At 38.2% G+C, this 20,791-nt stretch overlaps 1 protein-coding gene across 1 annotated transcript in view; it reads right to left on the minus strand.

Annotated features, from left to right (window-relative positions):
* The window catches only part of CUBN (cubilin), a 244,855-nt gene that overhangs the window by 90,828 nt on the left and 133,236 nt on the right, over positions 1-20,791 (minus strand). Inside the window, exons 32-40 of the mRNA XM_024575816.3 lie at positions 19,053-19,212; positions 17,213-17,326; positions 15,216-15,326; positions 13,771-13,899; positions 12,654-12,786; positions 6,591-6,796; positions 5,559-5,743; positions 3,969-4,161; positions 1,003-1,200 (exon numbers count right to left, since the gene is read on the minus strand). Coding sequence (XP_024431584.2) covers positions 1,003-1,200; positions 3,969-4,161; positions 5,559-5,743; positions 6,591-6,796; positions 12,654-12,786; positions 13,771-13,899; positions 15,216-15,326; positions 17,213-17,326; positions 19,053-19,212 — 1,429 coding nt within the window. The remainder of the gene's footprint in view (positions 1-1,002; positions 1,201-3,968; positions 4,162-5,558; positions 5,744-6,590; positions 6,797-12,653; positions 12,787-13,770; positions 13,900-15,215; positions 15,327-17,212; positions 17,327-19,052; positions 19,213-20,791) is intronic.

Consider the following 20,791-nt stretch of genomic DNA (forward strand, 5'->3'; position numbering starts at 1 on the left):
AAACTCCACACCATCAGAACCACCTGGAGGGAGGGACTAGGGTCAGGCCAGGAAGCACCTCCACGAGTCACGGGCAAAATTTAAGGAGGTGCCAGACCTCAGAAATCAAGATAAACAATATTTTAGAGCAATGTTTTAACGTAAAATGAACAAGTTATTAGAATTTTAAATAAAGGCAAGATCTGACTCTGCACTTTGCCTGGTCCTGGCCTTATTCTCCTCACCCTCATCTTGCCCCTGCCTGGAGGGCTCTTCAAATTTCAGTTCTAGGACCCATCCTGGGAGTTTCTAGGTTAGTCGTCTGGGGTGGGGCTTAGGATTTGCATTTCCAACCAATTGTTGATGCTGCTGGTCTGGGGACCACACTGTGAGAGACGTTGGTCTGGTCACAGGATATGGCCTCCTTACTCTACGCCATCCCGTGCAAACTGTGAAGCAGTTTGTGCTCGTTGCTTCCTAGCACTCTTCACATGCCTCAGTCAACGCCTAGCAATACCACACCTGTGTATAGAGGAAAAAATGAAAAATATTGGCCCTTAATTCTACCCATTCTATCCAGAGATTCAGTAGACAAAGAGAATTGAATACACTGTAATTATAAATACTTCTCACACTAGGATCTTAAAGTCATAGGTATAAAATATCAAGATATATTTCCAAAGCCTTTCAACAAGATGGCAGCACTACCTGGAAACTCAGACTATTATTTCCTATCTAAGCCACAGGTTGTGTTTCTTCTTAGGAATGTAATGCTGTCCCTGACACAGTATGTGGATGATTTTCTAGAGCTAACTTCACAGTTTCCTTATGTTCCTCAGAAACTGTAGCCAATTCTAGTATTCGATGCCTTCATTGACCATAATACCTGTGAGATTCCATGCAAATGGATGAAGATAGTAAACAAATATAATTACAATGGAATGTAACTAAATATGTGTCAGGGTGGAAACTTGGTAGTTTTTTTGTTTTATTTTGCTTTTTGTTTTTTTTAATGTTTCTCACCATCTCGTATCACAAGTTTATCATAGTTGCATGTTCCATGAGATTCAATGTCCAGGGAGAGGATGTTGAGCTCCACAGTGGAACCAGGAGCCTGGAGAAGCCACGTGCAGTCCGCGTTATTGCTGTAGCTTTCAGGCCAGCCCGGGGAGAAAAGAAAGAGTGGCGCCTCGCCCGTCCTCAGGAACCCTCCGCAAGCACCTGGAGAGAGGAAAGGCAGCATCTTTCAAACACCGCTGATGAAAAGAAAGTAGCACTTTCACTTCCGCGACAGTCCTGTGCTAAAGTGAAACAGCCGATTAAATCAAGTTTCTCAAAGAAATCTATAAATATTTTATTAGACCCACTGATTCAGACAGCTGTGATCAACAATTTACTTTTTGCGAAGAAAAACACATTGTATTCTACTTTTTCACCTTAATTTTGTGACACAACCCATTCATGAATGAGTGCCTAGTATTTGTTGAGCATGAAGTGAGCCCAGGTAGAAGACCCTGTTATTATTACTATCTAGGTAGAACTCTGTTCCCTATGGACTTTAATCTTTACCTTTTTAGTACAGCTACTCATTATGTAATTTATATCTAGGCAATTTTGAAACAATTTTCAATTTGGTAAACTGAAATATTTAAAACAGCACACGAGCTTATAATGATAGCAGCCTTCATGTTATTTATTTATTTTTAAAGAGCAGCTTTATTGGGCTATTACTCACACACCACAAAACTTTCCCTTTGGAAGGGTGCAGTGCAGTGGTTTTTAGTACACTCAGCAGGTTCTGCAGCCGCCACTGGTGCCTGCTGTCGCACCTTTACCATGCCCAGAAGAAACTTCATACCCATTAGCTTGGGTTCTCTCTTTTCACACCATCAGTCCATGGAAACCACTCACCTACTTTCTATCTCTACGGGTTTGCCTATTCAGAACTTTTCATATAAATATAATCATACACCATGTGGCCTTGTGTGCCTGCCTTTATTTACTTAACATAGTATTTTAAGGTTCATCAATATTCTAGCCTATATCAGTACTGGCTTCGCTTTAAGGCTACATAGTATTACACTCCATGAATATATTATATTTAGTTTTTCCATCCATCGCTTGTTTGACATTTGGGTTGTTTCCCCTTTTACACTATTATGAATAATATTTCTGCAAACATCCATGTACAAATTTTTATGTGGGACTGCTGGATATTATGGTGGTAATACTGTATTTCAATTTTTGAGGAACTGCTGGACTATGTCCCAAAGTGGCTGTACCATTTTACACTCCCACAGCAATGCACAAGGGTTTCTACTTGACACGTTTTCCTTCAGATGACCCTAGTCCACATTAGGCTTATTTTCCTTCGATTGCTTTTTTTGCTGCCTATACCACCTGATTTGTCATTTAATCGTTTAAGCCCTATATTGTCATTTAACTGACATAATGAATGCTTTATCTTTCCCAAATACTGTTAAGCTCCTAGAGAGTCAAGAGTATATATTGGTTCCCTTTCTTAGTCAATGCACACTCAGCACAGTGTATCTACAATAAATCCCCAATAAATATTTGTTGAATTAAATTAAGTATATGTATGCATTAGAAATGCTGATGATACAATGTTCAGCATGCTAATAAGTTTTAAAATGTTAGGCTTTTCTGAATTTTAATGAAACTTTCAGAATGTTATGTCAACATGAAATAATCATTTATATAATTTAGATAACTAGTAAATTGTAAAATTCCATCACCTACTTACTTTCTCCTTTCCATGTTCTCGATTAGAAAAATGAGATTTATGATATTATATTTACTCTTCCACATCAATTATGTAATTATAGAATATATGTGAGAAGAAAACTTATTATTTTGAGTACTGAATTGTATTTGCAGATATGATATTTTTCATGAGTGATTCCTTCTCCAACTTAAGATCTGTGGATATAAAAAAGCTTAACTCAAGCTTACTTACAAGGGCTATCCAAACTTAAATGAATAGCTCTAAATTACATTTGGCAATCTTGCTGATGGCTCTCTGCTCTAGAATAAATAGATCAATATTTTAAGAAAGAGATTCATATTCATTGTTAGGAAAGTAACTTATAAAGGAGGTGAAAATAACATCTCAGAACAGAATACTAAGGGTCATCAAATAAAAATAAGTATGAATTATACTTTCAGTGATCTTCATCGATAAAAACTCTCAAAAAGTTAGAAGCAAACAAACTCTAATCTCTTAATGTCTGTTTATTACTACAATAAGTTCACAGTTTGAATATTCTTCAATGGGATCCTATGATAATGTGTCCCAATCAAATATTTCAAGAACTAAGTATATCCTCCAAGAAATATCTGCTGAATTTCTTCTATATCAATCCTCAAACCCATAAAAGCCATTCAAAGTTGTTTAAACAATTCTTTAAGGAAAATACATGGTCTCCCAAAACACTGCTTACTGAGGAAACTAAGTCTTAAAAATAATAAAATAAAAGCTTAACATTTAGACCAATTTTACCTTGAAACATGAAGGTTTACAACCAGCCAAGGGGAAAGTGAAGCACTTCCTAAAGCAAATTTAAAATGAAGCACAGAGGGCAAATAGTTACTTCTGTCTATTAGTGGACCCTTAACGAGTGTGTGCATGTGTGTGTCTGTGTTTGGATGTGGGTGTGGTATTTGTAAATCAAATTTTCAGAGGTCTCGAAGGTGATCTCTAGATATTGGAAGTAGAATTATCTTATGGATATTAAATCCCTAGTTAATATGAAAAATATAATGGGAAACTGGCATTTTTAGAAACAAACACACAATTTTTACATATTATGAAATTAAAAGAACACCTGAACAGACAGAGGAAGGTTTGGGGGCTGATTTTATTCTTCTTACTCATTTGTGTATTTGGCTCCTACTATGGTAGGACCCTTTGAAATACTGGTTTACACATGCCAGCTCCTGGAAAGAACTTTATTTATTACCAAACATACCTGTAGCAATGGTAGGTAAGGGTCCAACAGAGGCATTCACTGCAAACCACTCCAGAAGGAATCCTTTCCCTGAGACTGAGGAGTCGGAAGAAAATCGAAATGTCAAAGAATTTCCTGTGGAGCTAAAGGATTCAGTCTGGGTACCACAGTAAGTTCCAGTCAGGCGGGAATGAGTGCCAACACCATCATAAATCTGCGTGTAAAAAATAGATAATAGATCCCCAAATTAAGGCAATTACCTCTATTTTCTTCATTAAAAAAACGAGAAGAACGCCTTATGTTATTATAATTTTATCATAAGGGAAAAATAATAAATGAGAAAACATATATATTTTAAAATTAAAATGCCATTAAATATATAATGATTGCAACAATTCAATATGTTTTAAAATTTCTTATACCGTTGCTGCTGAATTATATTAATAAACATATTCTATGTGATATAGCTCATTGTGTGACTTACAGTAAATTTGGTGGTGGAAAAGTAGGAACTAAGATAATCATACACAAACATCACTCACTGAATTGCTTTGGGGTCTCAAAGGGAATTAGGAAGAAAGAGAAAGAGCAACCAGAAATAGGAAAGGTTAAATGACAGAGAGTGAACATAGGTGTCCTAAAGGGGCTCCCATCGCCACTGAAGTAAAGAAGCAGAATTAATGACAACAAAAGGATTGTAGCTTGCAACATGTTGCTCAGCACACCTTCAAAGCACTCAATAAATCTTCTTCAATTGGCTCAAAGTGTTAAAGTGCCTATTCAGAGATGTATTTTATGATTCTTCCCAAACGCACAGCATGGAGCACATTTTTAAAAATTGCACATGTGGATGGATGCTATCCAACCACATTCCCTATCCTTCCCTCCATCTTCTTCTAAATAGTTTGGAACGAATTCATTGTAATTGCTATCATAAATTTCTCTACAGAAGCTACAATATAAGCTCAGTTTTTCAAATTATGTAATAATTATTTTCTCACATACCGAGCATGTGTCAAGTACTGAGTTCTATGTGAGCCATTGTGAACCTAAGATTAATAAGATGGAATTGTGACCTTCAAGGATCTGGTAACGAAATATTAAAACTCACATATTTCACATATATCAAAACATCCAGTTGTACATCTTCAATATATACAGTATTTGTTTGTCAAATGTACCCCAGTAAAGCTGGGGTGGGGGGGAAATCTGAGGGTGTTTATGAAATTCATACAGTAGTCAATGTCTAGATGGCAATGATTACCGTAATTTTTATATTTTTATTTCCTCCTTTTTAAATGATTCTTCAAATTCTAATACCCTAGCATAAGAATAAACAGGAAGTGATGTATAAGATAGAATAAATAATTAAGCTATACATATATGCTTAGACAAAGCTCAGGAGGTAAATTACAATAATGATAAAAAATACAAATAAATATAATACCAGAATTACCTCTGCACAGGTCATCCAGAGGGGGGGAATCCTGAGTTAAGGCAAACAGACCATCCCATACAATTTGCAAGTGCTTGAATAGGTATTAACTTGGATTTATTTTGCCAATAACAATTCACTGAAGTTATAAGCATCAGTTGCACTTGGAAACTCACCTTTAATTTGTCATAATAGCAGTTGTATGTTGATTCAATGTCCATCTCCAAGATTCTACCCTGGATGACTTGAGAGGCATTCACATTTACTATCCACTGGTAATCAGAGTTGTGGGGGTAGTTTCCAGGCCATAAGGGAGAGGCAACTTTCCCATAAGTTCCCACAATATTATCATTGCCAAATACTAGGAGGAAAAATGGAGGAGACTCAGAACAGTTCTTTAATCAAATGGAAGAAACAACAGGCAAGGGGTGTTGAAAAAGAATAACTTTCAACTGGCCGTGATTTCTTTTCTGAACACTGAAAGAAATACTGCTTCTCTTTAGGTTTCTGTGCTATATATTAATTCCTGGAGAAGGGTGATTTTGTGCATAGAATTCCATCTCCTTACAGAAAGTTGCATGGTGTGAAAACCAAGGGTAACTTCCCCATTTGAAATGGGATTCCCATACCCCAGGGGACCTGGGAAAAAGGAAGATGGGGGTGACCAGCCCCATTCTCTAATTTTCTGATTTGGTTTACCTATTTTATTTTGTCTTACAAGAGAATAAAACATGTTTTTAAAGATGAGAGAAAATGACTTCTGAGGACTATATATCTATATCTATATCTATCTATCTATCTATATATAGATAGATAGATAGATATGTTAATTATGGAAAAGCTGAGTTAGAAAATAAACATACTTAACATTGTATGCTATTAAAAGAATACCCTATTCTAATATCTGAGCATTTAAAGTCAATCCCAACATAATACTGAATGTTTTTAATTTGAAGAATATAGAGTTTATGGGATCAAATGAAAGACATTTGACATAAATGCAACAAAGCTGAACTATAATATCTTAAAGACTAACATGCTATTATGAAAAGAGTTTAACAATGGAACTAAAGCTTGAGAAAAATATTAGAACCCTTGAGCATGCTCACTGGCTTTAATGAGCCATTCATATGTGCGTAAAACAGTGTTATCCTTTCTAGTTTGCAGGATTCGTTCTGGAAGCCATCACTAAAATAGAACCTACTTACTCTTGGCAAACGCTGCCTGGAAGCCTGTGCCACTGCCTGAGCCGTCAGAGACGAACCTAACCCACAGCGCGTGCGCAACAGCGGACGAATAATTGAGGGGCAGGGCGCCGCCACAGTATCGTCCCACCAAGTGACCAGTGGCGTTGTCTTCCCGGATCTCTACAAAATCTCTGCTGCAGTCCTGAGAATCTTCCAACTGGAAAGTTCTGATTTGAAAAGAAAACATAAAATTTAGGGGGATTAAGTAGACAGAATAAACTTAGAGATTATCCTGAACCACAGGCTGGCTAAACTGCTCCCTCTTTAAAATACATCTAAGTGTCATCACAACATTTGTTGCCAACAAAAATGTCTTTCATTCAAATCTGTGGGAATGTCTAGTCAAGAGATTCAAAGATAATTAATATACTGCCTTCTAGGAATTTTCTCTTTAGGGGGAAAAATTGGTCAAGAATACAGAAAAAATATATATTATAAGGGAGGATATCGGAAGTGCCATTCAGAGCTACGAAGTGGTGTAATAACTTTGAGGCAGAGGTACCACATCTGATTGTTGGGCTCAGTAACACCTTGATGGAGAGATTTTTTTTTAGGTGGAAATGTAAGTATTGGGTGAATTCGGGTGCGGAAATGGTGGGCAGAGGACACATGACAGCAGTAGCACAGATGTGAAAAAGGGTGGGGCATATTTAGAAATCTGTGAGAGGTCTGGTTTCGTTAGAAATTTGAGTACTTTTAAGAAAAGTACTCAAAAAAAGACATAGCTGGGAGCAGAATGATGGGCTAATTTTGGCAGAGATTAAATGTCAATCAAAGGCACACACACAATTTCAAGGAAGGTAGAAAAATATGGCATTTGTAACTACACAGGCTAGTGTTCAAGCATGTCCTATTCCATTTGTATTGTATTCTGCAATCACTGTGACATGGGAGAATGAAGGGTAGGAAATAATATCTACCTCATATAATGGTCATTAGTAACATATATTAAAAGACTGAAATACATAGGTACTAAATGAATGCTTTTAAAACTTGGTTTTCATGCTTTCAAAATTTGGATGTAATTAGGAATGTGTGGTATTGGTGCACGGGTGGACAAGTGAATGGCATAGCACAGAAAGTCCAGAGAAAAGCCCACAAATAGAGAGCCAGTCCAACCCAATCCACAGCGTCAAGACAATTCAATGGGGAAAGAAGTTGTTTGAACAAGTGGTGCTGCAATAACTGGATATCTTTATGGAGGAGAAAAAGAACCTCTCCCCCGCCTCTCTCCATGCACAGAAACGAATTTACTATTTCTCATAGGTATAAACGTAAAACCTAAGACCATAAAGCTCCTAGAAGAAAACACAGACTATCTTTTTAACTTTGGGATAGGCAAATATTTCTCAGAAAGCAAAAGGCACTACATACAAGATTATAAAATTAATACATTTGACAATAGAAATTAAAAGTTTCTCCTGACTAAACACATGAGTTAAAAAATGAATAGACAAGTCAAAGAGTTTGGGAAAGGAGATGTAGAGCATTGAAAATCCTATATCTAACAAAAGACTCAAAAGACTCAGATCTGGAATATAAAAGGAATTCCTACAAATAAACAATGAAAAAATAGGCAAATTAAAAAATGGACAAAAGATTAGAACATATACTTTAAAAGAGATGATGAGTGAATGGCCAGTGAGAATGTGAAAAGTATATTACATCGTTAGTCATCACAGCACTATAATTAAATATTACAATAAGATACCATTTCAAACCCACTAGAATGGCTAAACTAGAAAAGATTGACAAGATCAAATGTTGCTAAGCACGCACAGCAACTGGAAGCTTCATATATTTCTGGTAGGAATGTACATTAACACAACCACTTAGAATAATTATTTGGCAGTTTCTTATAAAAACACAAAATTAGTGCTCCAGAAATTTCACTCCTAGATTTTTACCCAAGAGAAATAAAAACACATGACCACACTATTACCCTAAATATAATAGAACTCTTGCAACTCAAAAATACAAATAACTCAATTTAAAAATGGCAACAGACTAAACAGACCTTTCTCCAAAGAAGATACATGAGTGACCAATAAGAACGTGAGAAGATGCTCATCGTGCTTAGTTACTAGAGAAATAGAAATCAAAGCCACAATGAAATAGCACTTCGTACCCATTCCAATGGCTATTATCTAAAAAATGGACTACAACAAGTACCGACAAAGATGTGGAGAAATCATAACTCCTGTGCATTGCTGGTGAAAATAAAAACTGATGCAGCCACTGTGAAAGACAATTTAGCAGTTCCTCAAAAACTGAAACATAGAGTTATAGTAAGATGCAGTAATTCCATTTCTAAGTATATATGTTAAGTATATATAATTAAATATACCCAAAGGATATGTTAAAAATATATATATATAAACCTAGTTAATGTATATATTATATATAAACAAATAAACTTGTATACCATTATATATAATATAGATATAAATAAAATATATATGTACAACTTCTTTAATAAACAATACATAAAAATACATATACAACTACATATATACCACATTTATATATGTACACAAATACTCTAGAATATTATTCAGCCTTAAAAAGAGTGAAATTCTGCTATATATGCTACTATATAGATGAGCACTGAAAATATTATGCTAAGTAAAATAAAGTAGACACAAAAGGATACTTATTACATGGTTCTACTTACATGAGAAATTCGGAATTGGGGAATTCATAAAGACAGAAGATAGAACAGAGGTTCCAGGGGCTGGGAGCGGAGGAAAGGGGGAGTTATTACTCAGTGGGTACAGAGTTTCTGTTTAGTACAAAGAAAAAGTCCTGGAAATGGGAGCAGTGCTAGTTGCAGAAAATTGTGGATACATGTAATGCCCCTGACTTATATGCATAAAATTGGGTAAAATGCTAATTTTTATATTATGTTTTTTCACCACATTAAAAAGTATTGAGGAATTCTGGATGGTAAAATTAGATAATGGGAGCTCTGCTTGAGAATATTATCTTGCAGTGACATATAGTAGTAATGACTGCCAGCAGCAGAAAAATATCTTTTTTTGTTTCTTTTGCTATATAGAATCTAAAAGGACAGTATATCACCCAAGTGGAGCTATCTATTGGAGCCAATATGCAGGTGTGGACTTCAGAAGAGACTCTGGGGCTATACTTGGAAATCACTTATATGTACACGGTAATAGTTGGAAGCATGGCTAGACTGGAGGCTAAGAAACCAAAGGTTGGGCATAAAAGTAGAGAGAGAAGAGGTGAGAGCAGCAGCTTAGGGACCACTCATATGTTGAGTAGCGTGAAAGGAAGAGAAAACAATAGGCCAGGCGTGGTTTGAGAAGTTTGGTGGTCAGTTTTTTCCCCCATAACGGTACCGACACTAGAAAATATGCTGAAATTGTTTTATTTTGCTTCTCAGGAAAAGAGAGAGAGGGGGAGAGAGAGAGAGAGAGGGAGAAAGAAAGGGAGATCATTTTCCTCAGCACATGATTTACACGAAATTGCTTCTAAAGCTTCCTACTCAAAGTGTGGTACATGGTCCTGCAGCCTCAGCACCACAGAGAGCGTGTGTGAAATGAAGAATCGGGGCCCTCCAACCAACGGAGTCAGACTGTGGATTTTGGCAAGACCTCAGGCAGTCAGTGTGCACATTAAAGTTTGGTGCGCAGGTCCAGAAGATAACTAAATGCAGGTCTTTTCTGTTTTAGTACCAGACTGCTATGATCCAGTGCTACATTGCAGAAAAGACATTTTTATTAGAAGTGATGGTAAGATGATACTCAGAAGAATCAAATTAAACTTAGGCCAGTACATTGTAGAAGCCAATCTCCCTTTTCTCCAAACACTTTGGCTAGGGTCTGTTAGTAAAACTCTGATGGGAACAAAAATAGTACAATCACTATTTCTCATTATCTCATTTTGATCTTGAACCAAGATCAATCACTTTCAAAAAGCACTCTGCAAGCATAAGACATAATTTTTTGTTAACTCCTTTACAAAAAAACTCCTTTTTAATTTATATTTCACCCCCCCCATCCTTTTTGTTGCAGATGCAACCATAATTTCTTCAATTCTTCTCCCTACTCAATTTCACCACAGTGTCCACAGTCCAAGCTCCATGGTTTGGAACTTGACGTATTCCATCTGCTCCTCTCAGCCCCAGAGGGAAGTTTCCAAGCACTCATCTGGAGATAGTTTAGAGGGGGCAGAAATAACTCGCAGGCCTTGCCATGAAGCCTTTCTCATTATCATCTGCACAGAGGGGAACATCTTGCATTCTACCAAATTTATTTTAAAAAGAAAACTCGAGCAAGTAACAAGAAACAATAAAATTAATTTTTACGGATAAGAAAGGAAAAGGCTGAGTCATTAAGATGTGCCTATACAAAAATTAGGATTTTAGTCCCTTAGGAAGTAAAATGGATGAAACTTGCTTTAGGTGTTTATCTCCCATCTTCCAGGAGAGCCCAGTGTTGTTCGATTGAGTTTAACTGAACTACAACTCAAGATACTTTAGAAATGGCCAAGTGAGGGAGTTTAGCATTCACTGAACATCTGGTATGCGTAAGCCTTATGCTATGCCTTTTAAATCTGACATCTTTAATCTCAAGAGTGGCCCTATATGTATATGATTATCTGCTACAGATGAAATGAATCTTTTTATGTTTTAAATAAATAGTTTCTTGACATTACTTTATTAATAACTTATCAAGAAATAGAATCTTATTGGTCTTAAACATTTATAGTGCCTGGTCCAATTCCTGGCAACTACCAAATGTCTAGCATCTGCCACTATATGCCTAGTACATAGTAGGGGCTTAGTAAATATTGCAGAAAGGAATACAGATATATACTAGGTAAAAATTGTATATATTTCTTCCCATACAGAACTTTGTGCTTTCAGCAAAGACAAAGCAAACAAAAACCTCTCTTTTCTATGTGGCAACTTAAACCTTCACTGCCTTTCAGGTAGTCAGAGGGCTCTGCTTTAACACAATGCCACTGGTACGCTGAAGAGGCACTGTCTGATTGATGGACTGAAAGCAAGAAACTTGAGATCTCTGAACGTGGTCCAATTTTAAATCCATTTTTTAATTCATTCCTGATGCACAGAATTGCATGTCTAGGAGAAGGAGCAAGATTTTTTTGAATAAACAGCCAAGTGTCTTCAAAACAATCTTCTTCCCTCAACACTAACTTATTATATTCGCTTCAAAAACAGAATTAGCAATCCCAACCAAAGCCCAACAATATGTAATACAGTGTAATAAATAACTTTTAATTTGATGTGTGAATTTAAATACCAAAGTCTTAGCATTCAGTATTTGTTAAGCATTCGTTACCAGAGTGGCAAGTCACAGGCGCCTCTGTACAGATGACTGAGATGTTCCATTTCACTTAGCACATGCTTTTCACTATCTGCTTCTGGGCAAAACATTATTGTTGTTCAATTTCATTTGAGACCACTCAGATCATGGTGGGATCCTATGGTTAATTCCATATCCAGAGTCCACATTCGTAAAGTCTTACAGTTCACTGAGGAACCTAAGGGTGATTTTACAACTAAACCACTAAGTTCCAAAAGTCCAAAAAACTTACCAAATTATTCTTTGCAGGAGCAGAAGGAAAGGTGGATTGGAGTGGGGGGAGTAGGTATATGAGTAAGAAGCTTAACTGAGATAGGATTTCTGCTGGAAGAAAGGATGTTAGTGATTTGGGGGAATAATCTAAATGTTTGTAATTAAAAAAAAACAAAATTATTGTTCTCTGAAAATGAACACTCCACAAATTAATGCTCAGGCATGAGCTTCTGGTAATATTAGGCAGGACTCTAGAACCATTCTCAAGAGGATTTTAATACTATTTATAACCCAAACTATGACTAAAACAGAGGAAATTTGAAAACAGACTTCCTAAAGTTCTGAATGTATTTTCTAATAGTTGCTTGGACACATGCTATTAGTTGTCCATCCTATTAGTAACAGTGCTTCCTTCCTGCAGATTCACTGAAACAATACACCATAAAAAACGATTTACATAAAAGACAGCTGCAGCCGGTTGCCAGGGGAACTGATGATATTCCAGACACATTCCACATTAGAGGGATAAACTTCCGGGTAGCCAGGGCTGTTGAAGATGCCTTCAACCATGTGAAAGTCTCCACCACATGCTGGAAGGACAAAGATTAAAGTGAGTGCTGGAACAAAGACCAAATACAAGACACCACAAGATAAAGAAGAAGGAGTACTAGAGATGTTAACAGCATCCATTTCACATTTTAAAAAGTGCATGTCATATAAAATAAGGAAAAGATTCTGAAAACTGAAAACTAAAAGCAGCACGGTATGGTAGATCAGAAGAAATCTCTGCAGTTTCTTTTCTAAAAGGCTATTCTCCCTGTGCACTATAACTTTATATAACAAGAGACTTGTTTTAATCCTACAACGACTCAGTATTTCTGACCAAGATGATTTTCAACTCTGGCCTTAAACAGAAGGCAGTTTCCAGCCTTTTCCTCTCAGGAGACTGAAACACACACACAGATCTCCTAGCTGTTCTCACGCTTCTGAATGTTAATAACAAGGAAGCGGGCAGCTAACAAACAGCACAGTCTGAGAGACCCAGTATCAGGTCTCCTCTGTCCTCTCATGCCCATGTGCCACCATCCATCAAGCCTTCGGTGAGGACACACAGACCCTGCCTGAGTCCATTTGCAAGGCCAGGGAGACAAGAGAACAGCGGTTGCCCCTTGGTATGAGATGCCACTGGACACCGTCAATTAGAGGCTGCCTTCACCAACTTGTCGTGGAGGAGAACACCAATACTCTGCAAGCAAGCCATCCAAGATCATTCCAGTCAACTTTCCTCACTTCCAGAGTTCGTTATTAGCAGCCTTAGTCACAATAGCCAAGGTACAGAAACAAGCTGAGTGCCTATCAGTGAGTGAACGTGTGCAGAAGTTGTGGGATAGAGTTCACTACTGCCAGAATTCTTAAGTAGGTTAACCTAATTTGGAAGAACGGAAGATTAGGCACAGAGGTGATCTCAGGAATCTAGCTTCCAAACTCTAATGGTAAGAGTCCCAAATAATCAAACCTAGGAATTAGACCCCATTCCTCTTAACCCAGGAGCGCCATTTACTAACTGGACTTACCTGACGACGACGCGGCGTACGTCGCATGGAAACCATCAGCGTTCACAGTAGCATCAGAGATGAACCTCAGCGTCAGAGCATTGCTGAAAGAAGTGATGGGGTGGGGCATGGAGCTGCCACAGTAGCGGCCTACACGGTGAAAATAATGACAAAGAGAATGAACGGTAATGTGGCATGGGCCACTGTTTCTAGTGGACGTGGATCTCCTGAAATCACAAGCAACCAAAGCCAAGAGAAGAAATCACTATTAGGAGAACCACTTAAATTAGAGTCAGTGTTTGAGACAGTTCTGAGAATTAAAAAATACATATAAACACAAGCATAGGAGAGATGATTTATAAAAACGTGATAAAGGACAATGGAGAAGGTAAGAACAACACAGATGGCCTGGCTCCAATTGTAACTAACCCTAAAATCCGTAGCACAGTAGGAACCTGCACAGATAAATGCAGTAATACTTAAAATCAAAATATTATAGCTGAGAAAAGTGTGGATGCTAGAACCAGAATACCTGGCTTGAATGCCTGGCTCTGCCATCTACTAGCTATGCGACCTGGTCAAGTTAAAGTTAAGTTCTCTGTGCCTCCATATCTCCTCTTGAGAAAAGATAATATTGATATATAATGAGAACTATATCATAAGTGTATGAGGATTAATTGAGTTACTATTTATTAAGTTCTTAGAGTCGTATTCAGCACAAGGTGAGTTCTAAATGTATTTGTTGAATCCTATACCATCGTGACTGGTCAAATGCTCACAGATAAAAAGCAGTACAATCAGAAGTGTTCACAGAGCAGAGAGTATGCACTGATTGCCCTCTCTTGCCTCAGGCTCTGTTCTGGGCCCTGGGAATAAACAATGAGCAGAACAAGGGCCCTTCCGTGAGGAAGCCCAGCCCATCTTCCAGACCAGCATGAGATGTTCAAATATGAGCCACTCATGAGCAAATAGAAATAACCTGAGATCATTTTACTTGAGGACATTTCAGAAACTAGATAGCAACCATGTTTAGTTTTACTGGGATAGCTTACAAACCAATTTCCAAATTATTTACTTATTTCTGATTTTTTCTTTTGCTTCCACTGAAAACAAAACCAGAAAAACAATGCTCATTTGAATAAAAGAACTATGTTCAAATATTAATAAGAAATTTCTCACAGAATGTTTTTTAATGCTGGGGTAGACTGTATTTTACTACTATATAAATATCAAAAATTTAAATTAAAAAAAAGACAGAAACTAGTCACATCCTTGCATATGAACAAGCTGAGTTTTTTGAGCCCCACATTGAATCCTGGCTTCTTACCCTCTAATTATCTTTACTTGGTTTATACTGCCACCAAGTAAACATTCTAACTGTGAATAACAGCACATACATATGCAAGAACACAAATAAAACCCAGGCGAGGCCACAGGTGGAGACGAGAGAGCACCAGCCACAGTACCTCGGAGGGGCGCGTCATCGTAATTGCCATCCAAAATTTCTAAAAAGTCCTCTGTGCATGCCGTGCTGCTTTCAAGTCCAAAGTGGGTGAAGGAGAGGGTGATGTGACTGACTGTAAGGAAAAAGAGAAGTCTGCTCAATAAAGAACTGGCCAACAAAGCATACAGGGAGAGAAATTTTACCTCTGATGATTTCCTACGCGGGTTCTCCAGCAGGGCAGCAACGAAAGGGCAGGTTTGCACAGGGGGCAAGGGGGTGAGGAAGAAAATGACAACTGTCCTGCTGGAAGGTTTCCTTTGCAGAGTAACAGAGGCCACGTGTCTGAAAGTGCCTATAGGATCTGAAATGCCAGTAAAAGCGAGGACTCCTGGGTAGGTTTACTCCATGGACTACGGGGAATAGCTTGTTGGAACAGATAGTCTTTACACATTTTTGTATCAGCCATAACTATGTTCTTCTCCCAAGTATTTTTCTCAATAGAATAGTTGCTTAAGTCATGGTTCTTTATGTACGATTGTAAATAAGACTCTTTTCTCCCTGCCACACAGATCTTACCTAGCACTGTCAGTTCCACCTGAAGCCCCGGGCCCTCCAGTTTCAGAGTCATTGAGGAAGAAAGCTTTGACAACAGTGAGGTGATTGGGGAGGCAGGGAAGAGGAGAGCATCAGGGAGGTAAATGGCAATGGAAAAAAACACAATAAAAATAATTAAATAAATAAATAGAAAGAAAGCTTCGAATTACTTGCTCAACAGCAATGCCTGGGTATGTTTTCCTTTTGTTGTTCTTCCAGGGTCCCTAGTCTTCAGAATGGGATCTGTCCTTGTTGCTGCCTTGAACCAATGAGATCTTTCATCTAAATGCTTTACAATTCATTATAAATTATCCCTAGGTGCAGAACAGCTGGTTCAAGGCGGGGTGGTGGGGCCTCTTTACCTAAGGCTCAGTTTCTAGAGGGCTGGCAACTCACTCTGGGGATCCATGCTCCAGGCTGCAATTGGCTGAGGACTCTATCACCAGCCTCCAAATCACATGCGTGTCAGTACACATACCCATTTGTTAACTCTTATCATCCCTATGAATAGCGTTGCAGAATATTTAAGCCAAACTTGTCATTTTTTAGATTAGCTAATGGGACTTCATTAGCTTAAGTGACTTCCCTATGATCACATAGGTCATTAATTATAGATTGGAATCGAGAGCTTAATGCTTTTCTCACATTATGTCTGAAATCATAAATTTTTCCTGAAAACCTGAAGGAAAGGCAGGGCTCATCTGCAACAAGATTCCTAATAGCCCCGGGGCCACCCTCTTTGCCGTCACTTTGCCTGAGTCCTTAGGGGTCTCCTCAGGCTTGTCGTCTGTAAAATGTGAACAGCAATCCTTACCACCAGATTATTACTAGGTCAGAAAATAAGATTCTAGGATTTCAAAACCAACATGATATAAGTGCTCATTAAATGTTTCTTCCAGGTCTGTGCCGAGATTTTCTTTTTTAATACATGCACCACAGGAGAGACCAAGTTTTATAATTGACTTCTACTTTGATTAAAGATCCATACATCATGGCATTGCTTCCCCAAATCATGGCATTAATTTTCTAGACTGTGGTTCTTATTTCTTTATTCATTTAGCAACTATTTTTGTGCATACGTGTCAAAACTATTTATTTATCAATTATTTTTGCTCATCTCCAATCTCACATACTTGTTAATATAGCAAGGTTATAGGGTTTGGTTTTTTTCCCCTTTGTTAGGCCTTGAAACTTAAAACAAATTTTAAATTAAGAATACAAGGTAAATAACTCCCCTATCCAATTAGGAAATGCTTGTTCTTGAGCACAGCAGGAACTGGGACTTCCAAAATAAATAAATAAAAAAAAAAGAGGAAGGCCATCAATTGTTACCTCAGAGGAGATAAGGAACATTAGTCATAGGCAGATTTTCCCACGGGCACCCTCCATCCTGGATTCCTTTTCTTCTTTGTTTTTGTTACTTACATGGAGGTTGAGCCTGAATTATCCAGCTGCAGTTCTGATTGTCTGGATACTTGGCAGGGAACAATGGAGAGGATACTGTGTCAAATGAGTTGGTGAGGATATAGTCTCCACAGACTGAGGACACACAAACACACACGTGTTATATACTTTTGATGTCCACTTACTATGCGCAACAATTATTTGATGAATGAAAACATAACTGCTTTTTTCTTATTTCCGAAATTCAGGCTAAGGAAGTAATCTGCCAAGGAAGCTACACATAAACCATGAGAAAATGGGAATGCACTGTACATTTATAACAATATTCTTCAATTACAGGAAGTGAGGAGTGCCATAGAACAACAGATTAAATGGCTATGAATTGATTGAATCACTGAAACAAAGCTCTGGCATTGATCCACTTACTCTGCCTTCTCATAAATTATATGCATAGAAATCATCTGTTTATGAACTTTTTCTAGAAAAATCAATATGCAGTTGAACAAGACTTTACCAGGATGGCTGTGGGTTATCAGAGAAGCACACAGCTCCGTGGGAGTATGGAGGGGCCAGTGTGCTACCAGTCAGAGTGTAAGAGGAGCCTCACGGAAGAGAAAGCAGTAAAGGAGGAACTGGGGGTGAGGAAGGTAGTTCGGGGGTGGGGGGTGGGCAGCCCGAGCACAGACTCAGAGGACGGTAAGGACTGCACGTACACAGGCTTGGCTGAAGCCTGTGGCACTTGGGGGTGCTGGAAGTGACACTGAATAAAAGATCAGAGCAGGTACCTGGGCCCTTGGGTAACATCTGGAGGAGCTCGGGCTCCATTCCCAAGGCAGTGCGGTGCCAGGACGGATAGTGTCACTTTCAAAGGCACGATCAGAACGAGGCTTTTTGGAGTGGACTTTAAAGGACGATGTGGAAAGGGTAAGTATTGGGGACTTCTTTTTTTATCTCTAAAGCAAAGCATAAGCAATTAATTAAATGGGGAAAAATGTGTTCAGAAAGTGTTCTTTCTTTGAAAGCACAGAGAGTGATTGATTTGTGCAGTCTGTCTGGCTCCGAAGTGTGCAGTGCGTCTTTGGGAGACCTCAGTCCGGAAGCTATGCCTAGCCAGGGCTCTTCTACAACAGAGTGCAAGCAAGGGCCCTGAAACAGACAAACAGCTAAGCGGACTAAACTTATTTGAAAGGACAAGGACATCTGAATAAGAATCAGAGGCCTGTTGAAGCTGACCAACAACCCTTCCTGTTCTGGGTCCGTCTCAGACAGTGGGATAGGGGTTCGTGTCTAAGAATTACCAGATAAAAGGCAATGGGTATAAAGGTCTAGTGAGAAGAACTGGAAAGTGGTGATTGAAGAACACAAACAATGGAAATCAACCTTGACAGGCAGACAATGGCAGGATCCAGAATTGTGGGCAACTGCTGCCTCAGGGGTTCGAATCTGACTCTACAACACATTACCAGCAAGTCTGTAATTTACAGAGGCATATTTCCTTCTGGCATATAACCTTGGAAAAATGCTAGGTAATTTATCTAGGGGTAAATGAATTCGGATAGACATTTTTTAAAAAGTCATATCTCTAGTATTAAAGCTACTTTTAAGTATAATTCTGAAAACTTGTTTGAGAGCTACAGACATTGGAAGGGAGTTTAGCACCAAGTTAGACAATGGTAAAATGAAAGGATCAATAATTGGAGTAATTGCAAATCATAGTTCCTCAGTTCTAATATTTAAGTTGTTGCGTAATAAGTAGAAAGCTGGGACCAATTTCTAAGGCTAGGTTTCCCTTTAGTGCGGCACCAGGAGAGGTGCTTAAGGACAGAGGACCTGCACCTCTGAGAGACCCACCGGTACCTACTTTGCTGGAAATGAGCTCGGAAGCCCCTGCTCTGTCTAGAAGGGCCAGACTGAAATCTCACAAAGAGGCCGTTTCCTGAAGAGGTGATGGGGTTAGTCAGCTGCTGTCTTCCACACACACGGGCAAGGCGGGCAGTTGCAGAGCTTAAACCATCGTGCGCCTACAAAGAGAGATGGCAGAGAAAATAATGGAGTAATGGTCCAGAACTTTACACTCAACAGCCGTGGACTATCTGCACATTGGTGAGCTAGTGGAAAACCACACATTTGCCACATCGAGCGCTTTATTTCATTGTCTTGTCACACAGTTCCACGGGAGCGTCTGAGGCCATTTCTAGGGACCCACTAGGGATTTCAGTAGGAGTGTCTCTGCCAGAACCACTGTTGAAGCTCCGATGTCTTCATTAATACCATCGCTTTGATAGCCCTCCTTCCTCCTCTGACTCCACATCATAGGCCAAACCCACCCCATGTACTGAAAATGTTTGATGCAAGAATGGATACAGGAGCAAATCGATGAAAACTAATGATGAGTCACCATTCATTTTCAGAAAACCAACATTTGCTAGCACTTTTTGTCCTTCACAGGACTGTGCTCAAGAAGCAAGAGAAATGGCAGAATTCATTAAAATGACATAGTGATGTGAGTTTCATTTAGAAAATTACATCAAAAGTAAGAAAGTAGATCGGGCTCTGTGTCTGCTCAGTATGTATGAGCCTGGAATGAGGTGACCTCCTGTACTTAACCAATGAGATAGAGTTTACATTACATGCACCCAAAATTGCTGTATTGGTTGGCAAAATTGAAGCTTGCTCATTTTCTTTGAATTCTGTGTGTCTATGTGAAATTTTGAATGCTCTTCTGTGCAAACCAGTGGTAAATGAATTCTTTTTCTTTGGGTGATTATAATAATAGCAACTATTCATTAAGTGCTTACTATGTACCAGGAACTGGTTTCAGCCCTTCACATACATTAGCCCATTTTTTCCCTCCCAAGAATCCCTCCATTTTTAACAAGAAGACAACTGATGCACAGAGAGCCTAAGTAATGTGGTCAAGTCACACAATTCCTGAGAGGGAGCAGGTCACACGGAAACAGACAGCGAGGCTCCAGCATGCAGATTGAAACTCTCAGTGTGTCCAATGCAAGATAAGTAGAAGAGATGCATAAACTGGCCAACTACCACAGGAGGATTAAAATATGAAACTAAAATATACTGTTTCATTCAAAATAAATTATCATTTACGTATAATAAGAAATCTTGGGAAAACTGTAAAGTTCAGGGATTTAATATATGCAAGGGACTTTAAGTACCTAGTGATTATTATCGTCGGTGTTGTCTTTAGCACGAGAGTACGATTGGGAGGCTATTCTCAGCTGAGTTCATACGAGTACATGAATCAAACATTAAGATAATTTTTAACTCACAAGGGGGGCTAAAGATTTTACAGTAATAAATTTTAAATAACTGTGGTTCTGAAGCAGCATTTCTTTTCTTTTCTTTTTACTTGTTCTTTTTTTACTTGATGTTCAAATTTTACATCTATATATCCAATAAATAAAACATTAAAACTAATTTTTATTCAACATTTAAAGATGGATTAAACTCTAAATTACATTTTCTTAACCAATTCAAAATCTACTTTCCATGTAGTATGACTGCTTTTTCGAACATGTTGGAGACCTTAAATAGTAGTTGAAATAACATATGAAACATCATTACAAAATATCTTATGAC

This window comes from Desmodus rotundus, chromosome 4 (assembly GCF_022682495.2).
Source record: "Desmodus rotundus isolate HL8 chromosome 4, HLdesRot8A.1, whole genome shotgun sequence".
Classification (NCBI taxonomy): Eukaryota; Metazoa; Chordata; class Mammalia; order Chiroptera; family Phyllostomidae; genus Desmodus; species Desmodus rotundus.